The sequence below is a fragment of the Calypte anna genome, chromosome 3, assembly GCF_003957555.1.
Source record: "Calypte anna isolate BGI_N300 chromosome 3, bCalAnn1_v1.p, whole genome shotgun sequence".
Taxonomy (NCBI): Eukaryota; Metazoa; Chordata; class Aves; order Apodiformes; family Trochilidae; genus Calypte; species Calypte anna.
Window position 1 is genome coordinate 6,704,052 of NC_044246.1, and position 18,024 is coordinate 6,722,075.

The 18,024-nt window shown below is 37.5% G+C and overlaps 1 protein-coding gene across 1 annotated transcript in view; it reads left to right on the forward strand.

The window, feature by feature from the left end:
- ACTN2 (actinin alpha 2) overlaps positions 1–18,024 on the forward strand; it is a 67,271-nt gene that overhangs the window by 33,838 nt on the left and 15,409 nt on the right. The window contains exons 6-12 of the mRNA XM_008496494.2: positions 651–729; positions 4,046–4,127; positions 7,409–7,494; positions 8,951–9,043; positions 9,990–10,220; positions 11,273–11,420; positions 13,314–13,464. Coding sequence (XP_008494716.1) covers positions 651–729; positions 4,046–4,127; positions 7,409–7,494; positions 8,951–9,043; positions 9,990–10,220; positions 11,273–11,420; positions 13,314–13,464 — 870 coding nt within the window. The remainder of the gene's footprint in view (positions 1–650; positions 730–4,045; positions 4,128–7,408; positions 7,495–8,950; positions 9,044–9,989; positions 10,221–11,272; positions 11,421–13,313; positions 13,465–18,024) is intronic.

Consider the following 18,024-nt stretch of genomic DNA (forward strand, 5'->3'; position numbering starts at 1 on the left):
GCTTCAGGCTGAAAGGAACCTCTCATAATCTTTCCAAATATTGGTAGCTTCATTCATTGCTTATTCTTGCCTCAAAAGGAGGTGGGCCTGAAGTCACACCAAAGTGAGAGCTCAGATCAAAGCAGTCACATGGATGAAATGTTTTAAATAAATTAAACTGATTTATGACTTCTTGCTTCTATGAGCATAGCAATGTTGTGCCATTAAAATTGCCTGAAATAAGTGACACATAAAAAGCCAATTGCTTCAGTAAATTCAAGTAATTGCAGGTTTGCTTTCCTTTTATTTTTTGCAAACATGCTGGAAGTGTAATATGGCACTGTGCACTTTCATTGATGAATGTGTACTCAGAGCTATCCTGGAACAGTGCACAAATGCAGCAGTGAAATCAGGGACTGTTGTGCATTATGTATGCTGAGAAGGAAGTATGATGGAGTCCTGAAGTGTATATGGGCTATAGAGTAAGATATGTACTACAGGAAAAAGTACAGGAAGAGAAAAGCTCAGAGGGGTGAGAGTTGGCAGAACAAAAGTATCAAGATTTGACAAAAAAGTTCATGCTTGATTTTAAGCCGTAAGCAAGGATCAAACTGTAATATGCCATGAATATTTTAACTAATTTTTTTCCATTCTATTTTTTTGTTGTAAAGCTGGAAAGATGGCCTTGGATTATGTGCACTTATCCACAGACACCGACCTGATCTTATTGACTACTCCAAGCTAAATAAGGTCATCAGTCTGGGTGGTACAGCATGCTGTCCTGCAGTGATTTTGCTCACTTCTGGTTTGCTTAGCATGTTTTCTAAAAGACAAGCAGAGGAGTGCATACTAATTCTGATGGCTTTCTAAGCTCCCTCCAAAAAAGGCCAGTGGCATGGAGGAAAGGACCTTGTGACTTTCCTATGTCCTTCTTTCCTTCCATTACAATGACTTTGTCATTTTATTACAATCACCTGGTCCTCAGCTGCCAGGCAGTTGTTGAAGTCTTCTACACTGTCCAGTATGGCTGCTAAATCAAATGCATTGGAATTCTTCACTTGCCACTGATAATATGGTACAGTCCATCTTGTTTTATATCTGGTATAAATGGCTGTAGATTTCAGAGCAGTGAACAGAGAGCTGGTAATAAATGCTAAGATTCCTTACAACAAGCAAACCCCTTGGTAATCAGGAATACTCAATAAGCTGCTAGTCCAGTGCAGAAAATATTCATCAATTCTTAGATTATACTTGTACCCATATTTCCAGAGAGGTGGAAATGAAACTGAAATCCTAACTTCCTTAAGTAGTGCCTCATGGGGATTACCAAGCTATTTTATTACAGCGTCCTACTTAAGGCAAAAGGTATGTTTTCTAAAAGATACCAGCCACTTTGGTTTGAGAGGGAGGAGTGAGGAAAAAGTAATAATGTCAGAATTTCTGGGTATCATTACTGAAGTATAAAACCTAGAAAAAAAGTGGACTGTTGCTGTTTCACACTAGTTCTTGAACATATTTGTATTGTAATTTACCATTTTTGGCCCTCAGGAATGAATGTATCTTGAGGTCTCATGTAAACACCAGTAAAACAGAAAATTTAATATCTGTTGAGTACAACTCCTCATTGAGGAGAGAGTCAGGTAAATCAAAGACTGTTTTCCATTCCATGCCCTTCCATTACAGATTGAACTTAACAGTGGAATCAACTGCTATCAGAAAGCCTTTTCTGAGGGAAAAATGAAACAAATGAAATTAAAATATTTGAAAACTTTAACTGCCATATATATGTTAAATTTTTGCTAGGGTGTGCAGTGATGAAAATTAAATGAAATTATTCCTAAACACACAAGTTTTTAATTTAGGCAGTTGTTAAAACAACTGCAGTTCTGAACCAAGGGATATGTTCTGTGATTCTATATACCACCTTTCCTATGGATGAACAGATTAATGGAATGGCAGCTACCTGTCTCTGTGTACATGTGCTGAAGCACTGCACAAACAGAAGTGAGTTTGATTGAGTTTGTGCTTTGAAAAGTACTACATAGTACTAGGAAAATTCACGGTATAACCTTCCTATACATGGGTGCTGAGAAGTAAGCAGATCTGCATCAGTGTTACTATTTCCCTCTTAAAGGTTTCCAAAATAAGAACAGGTCAGGTTTCAAACTGAGGCTGAGCTGTGGCACGTAAAGCACATGCAGAAAAATCCTAAAATAGATTTTGCTTTTCTGGCCTGGCTGTGTTTGATTGACTGCTCATTTTGGTTACACTAACAGCTGTCTTGGTGTCTTATTTCTTGCTTTCTTGCCTCCTGCATGCTGTCTTTTCCTTTTCTCACCAATGTGTTTTGTGTGAACTTGTAGCTGGAAAGATGGCTTTGCTTTCTTCTTGACGATGCCAAGTTAGATGTGGTATTCCTTTAGCTGTAGTTAGTATGGCATGTAGTTTTGTTTAAAAGCATGGGTGATGGAGAGCTCCTCCAATTATTTAGAAGCCGCTGTGATTTTAAACAAATCCAGTGGGGCTCTATTTCCTCATGGACTTAGTGCCAAGCACACAAATGGAGGTGCTCATCACTCATCAGTAAGCAAAATATTTTAACCTAGTCAATAGGTCTCCCTTAAGTTTAGTGTCTTTTTTCCCCTATTTATAGTGAGTGCTTTTGTATACATATGTAGTAAATGTTGTATTACACACAGTGTCTTGTGTAATGGCAAAAATAAGTTTAAATACTGTCCACATTTTAATGTCAGTGATGCACAAAACTGCTAAATGATGATAGACTGAGAACTTATGATTAGAGAGTTTGGATTCGATTATATCCAAATTATTAGGTTTCAAAATGTAAACTGCCTTATAATACATTTTATTGAACATGCAGCTTAAAAAGGAAGGGCTATCTAATATTGTATGTTTATAAAAAGACATGTCATGGTGATTACTGCTTATGATACCTGGCATATGTGTGTGCATGAGGAACAGATTTCTGTGAAACTTAAATAATTGCTGCCATTGCATAGTAAGTAATCTTACTAAGGTCACTTCCAAGTAACAAAAGAAGCATAGATCCTATCAGAGGAACTGTTTGTATTCAAATGGAACACCTGGAAATTTCTGACAAGAATCCTGTTAACATTTTTTCCAGATCACTCTAGCATCTCTAATTTTGCTCTTCTGAGTTCTTTTTTCCCAACATCTCTCTGTAGACACTGACATTGTTCAGAGTGGCTACAATCATTTAGCAGTTTGTGAATATGTGGAAATAAAATAGCATTAATGGCATGAACTGCCATTTCACACAGGTTTTCTGAAACCTGAGGTGAGAAGGCTTTCTTAAGAGCAGCCATAATCTGACATGCTCTTCTGTTGTCAGCAAGAGCTGTCTATAGTGTAAGACACAAAATATTTGTTGTGTTTCTGAACTATGCTCACTTCTTCCTTTATCTTTCCTTCAAAACCCAAAATCTCAAAACTAGAGGAAGTTCTTCAGTTTCCACTAATATAAAATTCATTTTATGGAGACATTACAGATTTGTCTATCCCAGCCAAAAGTGGGAAATTTTGCTCCTCTGGAGAACTACTATTCTGTTCATGGTTGATTCTTCTCATGCATACACCTCATCAACAGGGAACTTGGTAGAATTTGTTCCACTGTAATACAGTGGATTACAGTGTAGTGTAATACAGTGTAATAGATTTTAAACCATGCTGGACTAATTTTGTAGTATAGGCTACAGGACCAGAGGCCATCACTCTATGTTTTACTGCTGTACCTCATCCAGAATCAGCTCAGAATGATGAGTGTACTCTGAATATATTATCTGTTTACCTCCAGAATATATGTACAGCAGAGTCACAGTGGTACTTAATAACAGTTTTCTTTTGAAAGTATATCAGTAGATAGAAAAAAACTTCACATACTTACACTCTGCTTTTCAAGAAACAATAGTTGTGACTCCAGTTTACAATTTGGGAAAACAGAGAAAGTTTTAGGGTACTTACTGTAGTCTTGCTTCAAGGAAAAACTTTTGTCTTTGACTAGTTGTGGTTTTTTTCTTTAATGCAGGATGACCCTATAGGAAATATCAACCTTGCCATGGAAATTGCTGAAAAGCATTTGGATATCCCTAAGATGTTGGATGCAGAAGGTGAGAGTTATATCTTGCTGAAGTCTGAGCTACTCACAAGCAGGAGTAATAAATAAAACTTGCTTTGCTTTCTATTTAGAATCATTCCTTCCATATGAATCATGATGGAACAACCTGCTATGTGTTCTAGCAATATTTTCCTTTTTTATATTTCCAATTTTTCTACGTGTATGGGTTAATTTAACTTATTATTTGTTTCACTCTCTATTGTTTATTATTACTTATATTTATTATTATATCTTGCACACTAACCTCAGCACATGGCACCACTGTGATCAATGAGGTAAAATGCAGAATCATGATGATTCTTGCCTTTAAGAAATTAAGAAATTAAAATCAAAGTCTAATAAAGGGAAATGCAACTGTTGGCAGCTTAAAGATTATTCAATTTTTAAAATGTTTAAAGGAGAGGGCCAGAAACAGAACTATAAATATTTCAAAATACACTAAGAACCTGCGTCCTGTAAAAGAGAGCTAAGTTGAGAGAAGCATTTTTTGGTTTATTTTAATTGTAAACCTTTTGCAGTGATAGGTTGAACAAATAGTTTCATGCCTGGTTTCTTCTACAGTTTATTGACAAATAATAAGGAAATAGTTCTTAAAATTTCCTGAATTTCTTCAAGAAAACCAAACTTTTGTTCTCCAGACAAAAAATGGTGCCAAAATACTGGAATTTGCCTACACTAGTTCCAGCTTTCTTTTCCAAGTATGCAGAATCTTTTTTGGTGGCTTGTCAGTAGAGCAGTGATAGAAGATGAATTATCCACAGTATTCAAACTCACTTTTCTGCTCCCCTTGTAATCTTTCAAAAGAGGGAAGGTTAGGCCAATAGAGGATGATACAGAAAATCCAGGGTGTAACCTATTCATTGAAGAAGTTTCTTGGTTTCACCTTCATGCTTCAAAATTAATTGTTTTCATTTTTGAAGCACCACCTCATTATTTTTCTCTTAAATACTGATGCAAGGAATTCTTTACCTTACTGTCCTACTGTCATTCTCCCTTCCTTGTTTTTTTTCTTTACATACAATATAAGAAACCTCCTTCTCCCTCAAAGGATTTTCCGCACATTCTAGCTCTTATCTTACTATTCTCCTTGGTGTGGGGTGATGGTGGGGAATGAAATCATGCTTCTTCTAATACCCTCTAAGTATTTGCCATGACTTTATACTTTACTTTAAATGTGGTCTCAGTCAGAATCTTGCAAAGTTTTGTTCACAACAAGGTGAAGTAGCTGCAAAATCAATAAATACATTGGTCCTGTACTTAGACATCTAACTGTTAGGATTGGAAATTGTCACATCATTCCTGGATCTTTTCACACCTGTCTCTTCCCACTCCTTACATTGGCAGGAGTCCTTGCAGATTGCACTAGCATCATTCATCACTCTGCTAAAATTGATGTAAACCCACCTTTTTCTGCCTTTCTCTTTTAAGTAATGAACAGGTCCATTTTTACCAATATACCCATTCCTTAATTGCACCCTCTCTATGCTTTCACTATTTCATGCCACAATAGGGACAAAGCTATCACCTAGCCAAGCCAAACTCCTGTGATTTATACTATTAACTAAAAAGACAAACTGTTGCAGGGATTCACAAATGGAATCTCTCCAAGCTTTTATAAGCAAAAAATCTATTTCTGGACTGCAGGAGTTCTACAGGTTTCCAGTATATCAATATGTCCAATATGTCAGCCATGGGGACATTGTACTAAAATACACTGTTGTCTCTCCTGTTTTGTGACTTTCTGTGGTTGTGTTTAGCTCTGGAATGATTCAAGTGATTTAGGTGAAGTTTCTTAGGAGTGACAGTTAAGCTCTGCCAGCCATGCCATCTGCTTGGAAGTTTCTACAAACCAGAAAGCAGCAATACCCTTCTGTACAGATGTTTTTCCATTTAAGGGACAGTTATAATATCTTTTCCATTTACTGGTATCTAAAGCTCAGATAGCTTTGCACTGATATCATTAAACATATGCAACCTGAAAAATGGTTTTGAATCCTTACAGCACTGAATTGGCTTCATCAGCACAATGTGATGGAACTGTGAGAATTTCTGAGCAGTTAACCCTTTTCTCTCTACACAGATATAGTAAACACTGCCAGACCTGATGAAAGAGCCATTATGACTTATGTTTCCTGTTACTACCATGCATTTGCTGGTGCTCAGAAGGTGAGATTGTAGATGGATCAGATCTCATCCTTCATCTTCTGTCTTGTTTCTCTCAGCAATTTTCCCTCTTCTGATCTTTTCCTCACTAGTTACTAGGGCAGCATCTTAGAGCCGAGCTCCTTTCCTGTTGCCTGATTTCTCTGTGAGCCACAGAGCCAGCCATAGTCTACCCATTTGTTTCATAGAAACAAACCTTCCTCTCTCATCTTTCTGTATTGTTACTAATAATATCCAGTAGGTTTTTGACCATCAGTTACTGAATGGATTAAAGGACATTATTCTCTAATTGAACTTGTGTGCATTCATTTGAAGAACCTTTTAAAATGTCAGATGGAAATAAGCTCATAGTGAGAAAACAATTTCAATAGCAGAATGCCATCTTTTTTCCCCTGCTGGATATTATTCCTGCTACAGATGACAAAAATCATCATAACAAATGCTCGGAAAATAAATCCTTCTCTTGTGCTTTCAGGATTGTTTTTAAAATGTTAAATGATTAATGGTAAGTACAAACAACAACATAAAATGTTGCTACTGTGAAAAACAGACACAGAAACATACAGATACAACTCAGGAGAGCCATGGAATCATGCCCTAATGTAAAGAAGGAAAATTTTAAAAAGCAAGGCAGCTAAGAGCTAGACCTACTTCAGGTATTAGTAATATAAATAATATTAATATACAATGTTAAGGTTATCAGTAATCCACATGTAGCTTCCAGAGAACACCTCTCCAGATCAAAATATCATCTGTCTTTGTTTGTCTTAGTCAGAAACCCCTTACATTCCAAGTCACAAGTTATTAGTGTGCAAGTTCTTAGACAGATGGTCCTGGTCACTCCTCTTGTCACAAAACTTCAGGATAAAGATTAAAGAATTTCTATCTCTTTGTAAGAACTTCTGTTAGATTTCTATTATACATTTTACTCTGTAACCATCCATCAATCTAACACTAAATTTATTACAGCTACATAATGTTTCTAGAGTGCAGAGCTATGGACAAGAAAACAATCAGTGACACTATGTTGTGCCTTTATTTATTTATCCTGTTTTCTACTCCACAATTTTTTTTGTTTGTTTTGTTTTAATTTCTCCCACCCTCTTGTAGATATTGTGAACACTCCCAAACCCGATGAGAGAGCTATCATGACATACGTGTCCTGCTTCTACCATGCTTTTGCTGGAGCAGAGCAGGTATTAATCAATTGTCCCTTCAGGTTGCTGTGCTTTTGATTGGTTGTTTCACATTTCCACTACTTTATTAAAATCCCCCTAACTTAGTACTTTGTGGTTTCAATTAACAATTGCAAGTATTACTTGAGCACTAATACTTGTTTTTAACCAACATTTGACCCTGTTTTAGATAAATGTTGTGTAGCAAGTTGAACTTCTTTAATTCCAATGCACATTCCTGTTTCTTACTTTGGATCTTTATTTGGTGATTATAAAGACTATTTCAGAAAAACTGTACTTGAAAATACTGTGAAATGAAGTTGTTTCTTGCTACATCAACATCTTATGGATTTGCTGCATAAAAGAATGTTTGACTTGTAGAGATTGAGACTATTCTAGACTTACTTATGCCAAGTAGTAATTTAGGGCTAGATTTTCAAAGATACCTAAAGATGCAGAAAGGCACAGAAGGCATCAAACACAGTATTTCTGCCTGGTTCCCATGGAAGCCAATGGAATTATTTGTGGATCAAACAGCTAGTATAAGAGGCCAGAACATCAGCAGCAGATCTGTCATACAGGCTGGGATACTCATGAATGTGGCATTTCCCTCTGTTTTGCTTTCTACATTTCTAGTCTACAAGTGGACATAGCCCAACTTATGTGGGAAAAAAAAAAAGAACCTGTAAAGTAGTAGATGATATTTTTCCTTCATCCTCAGGATTTGATTTCTCCTCCTGTCTGATAAGGCCACCTACACCTTCTCACAGCACAGCTGTGCTGTTTTGCCTTCTTGCTTCTAGGTATGAAGGTTTTTCTATTCGTGCAAAAAGGGGAATTCCAAATAATCTGTAACAGAGGAGTCTCTACAGGTATTTATTTGATTAGATGTACACCAGACTCATATTTGTGTGAAAGCATAGATATGTGTTGTCAAACAACTAATGTAAGTTTTACATATGGCAGAGCTGCACAGTGCCTTCAGAAATAAATTTGGCAGGAGGCATGAAAAGATTTGCTGTCAGTGGTTGAGCTGTTTATATTCTCAAGGGTATATTTACATATGAGATGCAGATATAGAGTGGTCTGGGACTTCTGAATTGTATGTGGTGTCTTTCCAGTGTGACTAACAAATTTAATACTTTTTGGTGTTTAAAGAAACTAACCTAATAGGATACTCTTAAGAATGACCTAAGTCATCTTTGAAAGTAAAAGATTTATTAGACAACTGTAATGGCAGTGTGAAATTCCCCCTGGTATAATAATGGTACTTTTGTGCTGATCTGTGCCTTATTCAGGCCATTGTTATCTGTTCCTACAAGGAGGGTAAATATATAACTAACTTAGGAGCATGAATTACCAACTATAAAACAATGTGATTTTTATTTGCAGCAGCCAGATTTTCTCTCTTTCTCCAAGTCTTGACCTTTCTCAGAATGTTTATGAATCCATCCTGTTTATTTGCTGTGTTTTACAGGCTGAGACTGCAGCTAACCGGATCTGTAAAGTGCTTGCTGTGAATCAGGAAAATGAGAGGTTGATGGAAGAGTATGAGAGACTAGCAAGTGAGGTAAAGACAGCTGTATCTGTGATGTCCTGATGACTGTGTTCATGAAATACTGCAAGCTGAAAGATTCATTCATGTACAATATGGGGTAAATCTCACAGTGGTATGGTTCAAGGCTCAGTTGCCCAAGATGACAAGGTTCTGTTGATTGCTTTGCCACTCTTTTGCCTGTGGGACTGTCAGCAAGTCACTCATTCTTATTAATGTACCAAAAAGGGTGTTTTGGGACTGTCATCAGTCTGCCAAGCTTTCTGTCTCTAAAGATAGCCATCCTTGGCCACATGGGGAACATACAGGCTCCTGTCACTCCTAACAAGCCCATTGGCTTTCTCTACTGACAAGGTCTGTCAGGGTGTTCACAATGCACCTGTCAACATGGCAAGTGAATGAAGAAGGGAACACATAGTGCTTCTCCTGTCCTTTCTTGGTAAATGGCAAATTTTTTGATTCAGGACTACAGATGTGTAGTTCACAGCTGAGAGCTCCTTGTCTTTAATGCATAACCTGCAAAACCCACACTGAGATCATAGACACAGAATGTAGCAGTACATTGGCAGTGACATATTTGTGAGGGGAGGTTTTTATCTGTCTGTTCTGGTCTGATATACATGACTACTGGAGACACTGAGACTTTTTCAAGTAGTGGGTGACTTTACATAACTCTAGGTTTGAGCTGTTATCTACAGACACCTTGCATGTGTGTTCATCTTCATGAAAATCAGGACATCTCTAGAAATTCCTAAAATATCTGGGCATATTAGTTAAAGAAGTATTTTTCAGCTTTGAAAATATTGTGCTTCTTTGCTATTTAAGCACTGTTACCAACTGAAGTCAATAATATTAAAATGGAGCAAATTTGATTAGGATTTGTGCATTCAATATGATCTTTTTTGCTGTTATTGTTGCTTTTCCATTGCCTTTATTTCAATTGCTTGTATTGGTTTGAAAGCTTCTAGAATGGATTCGCCGGACAATTCCATGGCTGGAAAACAGGACCCCAGAAAAAACAATGCAGGCAATGCAGAAGAAATTAGAGGATTTCCGGGACTACCGCCGGAAACACAAACCTCCCAAAGTCCAAGAGAAATGTCAACTGGAGATCAACTTCAACACCCTGCAGACAAAACTGAGGATCAGCAATCGTCCAGCTTTCATGCCATCAGAGGGAAAAATGGTTTCAGTAAGTACAGGAGAAATCAATATCCCATTCTCCTTTTCTATCAACATTCTCACAAAAAAATTCAACCCAAGAGATCAAAATACCATTTTAATTAATTCTCAGAAACTGTAGGTTTCATTTAGGTACATTTTTATCCATATCTTTTTACACATTCCCTTTCATTCTAGAATCTTGCTTTCTCTCAAACATGTTCCTGCCTATTTGAAGGCTTTCTCCAAGAGCAAATTGTCTTGAGAAATGAGATGATGCAGAGCTTTCTTTTGGAGTGTTATTGATATTTTTCTATCATGAAGTAAGATATTGTTTATTTAAGCAAAATTTACTCATCAGTCTTACAGAAACGGATATTGCTCAATACATGTTTTTTTCTTTCTTTTAAAATTAATTTTTTTTTTCTTATGTCTGTGAGTGTAAGAGTAATCAGTACCAAGAATTCTCATCTGCTGATAAGTATTGTGACTGTGGGTCAAAACATTTTTTATTTACTCTTTTATTGTGGTTTGGTCTGATTTGATAAGCAGACGACTGTCTGAAAATGACCATTGTCCTCTCCCCATACTTCAGCTTCCTACTCATACCTTTGAGTTTCCAAGGAAGCTCCCAAAGGTTTGTGCACCACAGAAGATTAAATGAGTTTGCATTCCAGACAAAATATGCACCAAATCCTCCTGTTACTTATTATTTTGCCATTGTCAACTTTCAGGAGAGAAGCACTTTTATTTTGGTAATAGGTAGGTTTGTCAAAGAAGAACATGCAAATTGTAAAATGGGAAGAAAATGCAATATATTGTGAAGACACTGAACGTGTACCTATGCTTGAAATCCATTTGTATAGGGGTTCCTTTCATCAGAACACACTATTATTAGCAGATATCTGAACCACAAGGCTTCCTGAGCTGCCTGACATTTTCTATGGTTCTGTGATTTTTACAAAATGTGGATAATAAAACTCTGCTTTTTGGAGCAAAATTGTGAATGATTCAGAAATCTGCAAGTTTGGATAAAAAGAGGTTGTCTTTTTATCCCCTCTCACTCATATATTCTCTTCACAGGATATTGCTGGTGCTTGGCAGAGACTTGAACAAGCTGAGAAAGGGTATGAAGAGTGGCTGCTGAATGAAATACGGAGACTGGAGAGACTTGAACACTTGGCTGAGAAATTCAGGCAGAAGGCTTCCACTCACGAACAGTGGGCATATGGTGAGAGGAGATGGCTTTTGACATTTTAAATGTTTGAGTGTGCAAAGTTGAATAGTCAGTGCTGAATATAAATCCTAAGTATTTTGGACAGTTTTAGAAACCTAAAATAATAACAGATAGAAGTTCAGATTTTGTTGACTGTCGTCATGAGCCTAAATTGTAGGCATGTTATTAATGAAATTTAACAGTAAAAATTGTGCTCTTGTGGCAGTGAGTCAAACTTAATGAAAATATTCAGTGCTTGAATACAGGGCATTACTGCTAATGGATTCCTATGTATCCATACACCAGCAATCCAACCAGGACTGTAGTGACACCACTGGTTGAGTGTGAAATTATTAACAATTTTTCTGAGTTGATTATCATAAACCACATATTCATGGAATGGTTTAGGCGGGTAGGAACCTTAAAGATCACCTAGTTCCACCCCTGCATGGGCAGACACCTCCCACTAAACCAGGTTGCCCCAAGCCCCACCCCACCTGTCCTGGGACACGTGTGGGGAGGAGGCATCTACAGCCCCTCTGGGCAACCTGTTCCAGTGTCTCACCACCCTCACAGTGAAGCATTTCTTCCTAATGTCTGATCTAAATCTACCCTCTTTCAGTTTGAAACCATTTCCCCTCATCTCATTACATACCCTTCCAAAAAGTCTCTCTACAGCTTCTCTTGTAGCCCCCTTCAGGCACTATAAGTCTGCTATAAGCCTGGGGCTTTCTCTTCTCCAGACTGAAATGATAACAGACCCATATCTGATTTGCTCCATACCCTGCATTACAACACAATTATAGTTCAGTTTTTTAATGGTAACCTAATCTGACATGTAACAGCTATAGGACAAGACACTGGCACAGAGTTTTCCTGGGGACCATTAAACACAGCTCTGCTCTATCATCCTGTTGCTTGCTCTGACAACAGTCTTCCTACTTCTGCTGTGCTTCTTGTAGCAACTAGTCATCCAAGCAGTACTAATTAAAAATATACATTTTTTAAGATCTATCAGTAATTCCTTGTTCTCTGCATAGGCTGTTTATACTGCTCTAGAATAGCAAGTATTACATTGCTTGAGAAGCTGGCATAAAAATGGTAAATTGGCAAAAACTGGGGACTCTAAACCGTTGTGATACTTCTGTAGACTACACTTGCAAAACCAGAAATCACACTACTATGCTAAGCTTCAGTCTTACTAATGATCCATTCTTGTATTTCACATGCTGCCTTCAGTGAATTATTCATTTCAGCACTTTAAAAAAAAAAAAAAAAATCTGTCTCTGCCTTTGTACAAAACACTGCATTTTAAAGTAAAAAATGTCAGCCTATTTACAAAAGGCTGGAGAAGCAAAGAGGAAATCAGAAACTGAAATACTGCTCCTCAGTAGCTCCTGCGTTGTGCGAGTGCATCTATACAGACAGCTCCTCCAGCTTCAGCTCACCAAATTGCTTTACCCAGCTCTGTGAATTCTAGAGCCAGATGAGACTGTTGTTTCATTTGCTATGCACCAGCTTCTGTGAAGTTTTCCCTGCATAACAGCCATAACATGTCACCATGAGTAGTTTATGCACAGAAAATAGGCTCTCAGGCCTGATAAATATTGTCGTTTCCTGTCTAGTACCTGCTTGGCAGCCATTTACAGCTTTGAATGCTTCCAGCAGCTGTGTTACAGGATGGACTCTGGTTTACTTTCAATGTGTGAAAAGATTCAAGCTGTAAAAAGCCAGGAGCAAGTTCTCAGCCCCAAGGTGTTGAATAGAAATTTGATTTCAGTCGAGGTGGGGCTTCATCTCATATGTGATTTTCACCACACCTCCATTCAAAAAAGTTGACTAAGTTTGCCATTCCCCTAACCAATAAAGTAGTAAAAAAAAGATTAATATTTTAATTTCCTCTCTTAGGCAAAGAGCAGACCTTACTTCAGAAGGACTATGAATCTTCTACTCTGACAGAAGTCCGCGCTATGTTAAGGAAACATGAAGCTTTTGAAAGTGATTTGGCTGCTCACCAGGACAGGGTGGAACAGATCGCTGCCATTGCCCAGGAGCTGAAGTATGTTCCATTTAAAGGCTTGCAGCTGCTGACATTTAACTTTGTGATAAACTCTTTCCAATGCATTTGATAGTGTCATAGGTACCAACGTAAGAATTCCAGAGATAGCTTCATAAGTATATTATCTGAGCTCGTCACTGAGACCTTTCCCTCATCTCCCCCTTACCCTCAACCAAATATAGATATTCAACTGACAAAGATTACTTTGAAAACAAACATTTAAAAATGGGCTTAATGGTAATCTTCTAGCATTTGCTTTACTGATGAGTCCATTGTGTGTTAATGGGAATGGTGGAGGTGTTTATTTGTCAGTTAATATGGTCTGCTGAGAGGTACTGGCTATGAGTTGTTTAACTCAGAAAAGAATTTGTTACAGAAATTACAGATGAAGCATCTTCACTTTAAAACCAAGTATTTTTCCACAAGTATATTGGTCCTTTCAAAAGTCTTCACATTTTTAAATTGTCCACATAGTATTTGGTAATGCACTGACTTTTCTGAAGATTTAACTTTCTCTAGTATACTTATTTCACGATCTTTTCATATTATAATTGAAAGTGCCATTGCCTCCATTTTGCAGAAAGGGCTGTGGGGTATATGGAGATGAAATAACTTGCTCAGTGTCACACAAGCAATCAAGCACACAAGTTCTTCTGTAGGAGAGCAAGAATTTTCACCCACAGTTCCATCAACTTGGTGACAGGACCAACACTTGCTCACTCAGCATACTATGCTCAGATTAAACACTACTGAAGCTGAGGAAAATTCCACAACTAATTTAGGCTACATCTGTATTTTAGCACCAGCTCCGTAGCTCAGGGATGTAAAAAGTGTAGGCCTGTGACTGAGACACAGAAGTCATGAATGTTGGTGCAGTCACTCTGGCATTCTTATCAGTGGAGTTTGCTAATTTGCTCTTGTTTGTGGGAAGGTCACTAATTTACCTGTGGGAAGCACAGTTTTGTCAGCAAAACTCTTGCCACACTGACAGACTGTAGTGTTACATACTAATGTTCCTGTTCTAGAAAAGTCATCTTAGTGTGTGCACTAAGCTAATCACATTTGGGTTTATAATCTTATGCAGCTAATTGCAGTGGTTTTGTCCTGTAAATCTGTGGCACTACTCTTGATATTAGCAGTTTGGCACATACTTACATTAATTGCTCACCTGCAGTATAAATCTGTAAATCCAACAGGAACAAATATGCTTTATAGTTTGAAACCAGAGCCAAGATGAAAATTCTCAGACTCTACCCTTGGCTTCAGCTCTCCAAGTTCCAATTTCTCACTTTCTCGAATAGACAAAAGAGTTACTTCTGAAAAATCAAAAACATCCCTTTTTTTACCTTTGTGAAGGACCATGATTCATAAACAGCTTCACATTCATTAACGTTTTCAAAATCTGAAAGCTGTCTAAAAATGTCGTTCAAACGTGATAGCAGCAGCACTTACAGTATTTGTATCATTCAAATGGATTTAGGAGACAAATCCTATTTTCCAAGATTACTGAAAGAAGTAAAGCCCAGTGAGCAGAGTAAGTACTGCTTTTTGTTAATGTGAAAGGAGTCAGAAAACAAAGAGAATGGAGATTTCACTAAGTTGTGGAATTATTTGTATTCTTCTATATACTAAAGAAAGTTTCTGAAACACCTAATCATTGTTACTTCAGCCTCAGCTTTACAAGTGATGAGAAACTTTGGGAATGCAGTACACATAGCACAGCATCTGCTTACCAGCATTTTGAACCTTGTGTCCTTTACCTCTGGTGAGGCCAGTGAACACTGTACCCTGTCTATTTTAGGACTGTCTCTCCTCAGTTGTTTCAGTAATTTGCTGTGTGAAGTTAAACAAGATATTTGTGGCCTGGGCTGCAAAGGTGCTGAAAACCTGTTGCTTTTGGAGATGCTCTAATTTGACTTCTGCTTCTCCATGAAATGGGGCTATCAGTGCCTGATTTTTCACTGAGATTTGGGAGTCCTTGGAGAACATTGAATGAAAGGTTAGAAAGGTCAAATTTTGCTATTAGTTGCAAGCAAATGGGCACCTTCTGTTTAAATATTGATTTTAATTATTGATACATAATTCCTCATGCAATGAAATTATGGTGGAAAATTCCAATTTCTTTCTCCATTCATATTTTTTTGAGCAGGATTGACTAATGTCTGCATACTAAGAAGTGCATTGGCACCTTACCTATTCAAGTCCGTGTGGGTATTTCTTTCTTTGTATTTTTTTAACATCACTGGGTCAGGCATTTACAGAATTTATCATCATGTGTGTCTAAATTCCAAGTCAGAACACCTCCATGATTTGTCTTAGTCAGTCTTTTGGCTACCTAATGTTGGTATTTCAAAGGACAGCAATTGCTGTGTGACCTTGAACTCTACCAGTTATAGTTTCCTGTCCCGATACTTTCTGCTGCAGCAGCTCAGTCCACTGTGTGCTTAAGGTTAAAGTTGCTAAGACGTTTTTTATTGGTCCTTGTTAGACAAAGGATTTGTGTGTATGTGCAAGCAAATTATTCCAACCTGGCTGCTGCTGTCAGATTGTTGTGTTCCAGCCTGAGTAGACTTACAAATCCTGAGTAATAAAGCATGACAAGGCTCAGATGGGGCTATATACAAAGCTGGAAAAATTCAGGCATTTTTAAAATGGAGTTTGCCATTTAGGACATAACAATGCTTAGTACAACTGGAGTGAGCTGTGATATGAAGCCCTGTACTAATTTATGCTCTTGTGGGCTCTTTCCAACATTTGTTTTCAATCATCAAGATAAAACTTTTGAAATGTTTTTTAAATATCCACCACTTCTACTTTAGCAACTTATTTTCAGCCAAGAAGACCACAATCTGTAACACTGATTTGCAGAGCCTTTTTGGTTCTGGAAACCTGGGCTCAAATTGTGCTTACACACATGATTAACATGAGCCTGGTTCTAAAGCGTGTTGCTCAGCAGGCTATTTTTGTGACACTATCACTGTTCCTAAGGTGATCTCATAATTAAGTGCTTCTCTGGATCAGGACAAAATTTGAGTAAATTTTTAATTTACAAAAAAGAACGAATTACGTGTAAGATCAAGAGGAATAGCTTAATGATTTTTAAGTTCCAAGACTAATAACCAAAGGAATAGAAAAGACTGTTCTCTTCCAATCTCTACAATGCACATACAGCAGTACTTTGTGTATACTTGATAAGCAAAACTTTTACAGGATGTGAAATCTATCCTCTTCACAGCTTCAGTGTTGAGAGAGATACACAAATTAAGAGGACAAGGAAAGTAAATCCATGTTTATTTCCAAGTAAATAATGTCCTCTGAGTTATTCCTTCCTCTGTTTCTGATTCAAGCAGAAAAATGTTCTTTCACACTTATAATACATTTATTTGAATTAAACTATAGCAAGCCCAAAAAAGCAGTGCAGCTACACTGTTTAATGCCACTTGGTGAATTAATGATTTTTGAGTCACGGGTTCCCTTTTTACAAGTTGTTTTGATAATATTTTTCTCCTACCTATTTGTCCACAGCACATATCCCTGGAAGAAATTGGATAGCAAAGATCTTGTGGGGAATGACTGAACTTCCCTGGCAGAGCTTGCGGAGGAATGTTGCACATTACCTTCCAGGACTTTGACCAGAGCTGGTACAATCAGTCCCTCACTTTCATGAAAAGATACCCGCTCTTATCCTCATCTGTCAAAGGAGAAAAATGATCCATTGAAGTAAAATTAAAATTTGCATTGCTCTCAGGAGTGTGACCTGGCATATCAGGAAAAATATTCTGCCCATATTCTGGTGTATTAGATTCAGTATGTGAGAAGAGACCAGAATACAAATCTCCACATCCCATCCACTTAGTGAGCTCACAGCTCACACAGAACTATCACCTAATAATCTCAATATGCAATAATAATAAAAAAGCCAAATGACTTCCAGCAGCAATAAAACAGTGTCCTGTTTCATCCAAAACTCCAAGGTTTCTTAACAAATAGATGGCTTTTGTTGCATCCATTGAAAGGTAACAAAAAGGCTTGCTCAAAAGGAGGAAGAAAGTTTTCAGGTTAAGGAGCCCTTGTATAGTATGTCTTGCTGACAGTTTTCTTCTCATATGAGACAGTTCTGCTTTCACAGTTTTGGGCTGTTTTTTTATTTTTATAGAATTGTTATGGCATTTTATTTTTACTTTCACCAGTGGATTGATTGCAGCACATCTCAAGCCTCTTTTAAACAGAGTGGTTCACATCTCAACTTTATCCCAAACCACATTGCTCTGTCTGAGCTTAGAAGAGGAAGCATGAACACTCTCCTTGCCTTACAGTGTGACCTCTTGGAGGAAAGCCACCTCCGTTCTTGTTTTGATATCTGTGATTCTCTAAATTACCTTCCTCTTGCCAACTACCTAAAGAAGAATTTTTAAAAGAAAGGAACAGATTATATCTGCATTTAATGTCTTGTTCAAGCATTAAAGTAAATCTTAGCTTCGTATTGCCATGTTGTCACATAGTCACAATCTCTGCAATGTTTACTTCTGGGCAAAGTGTCCTCAAGGAGCAGCCAAGAGC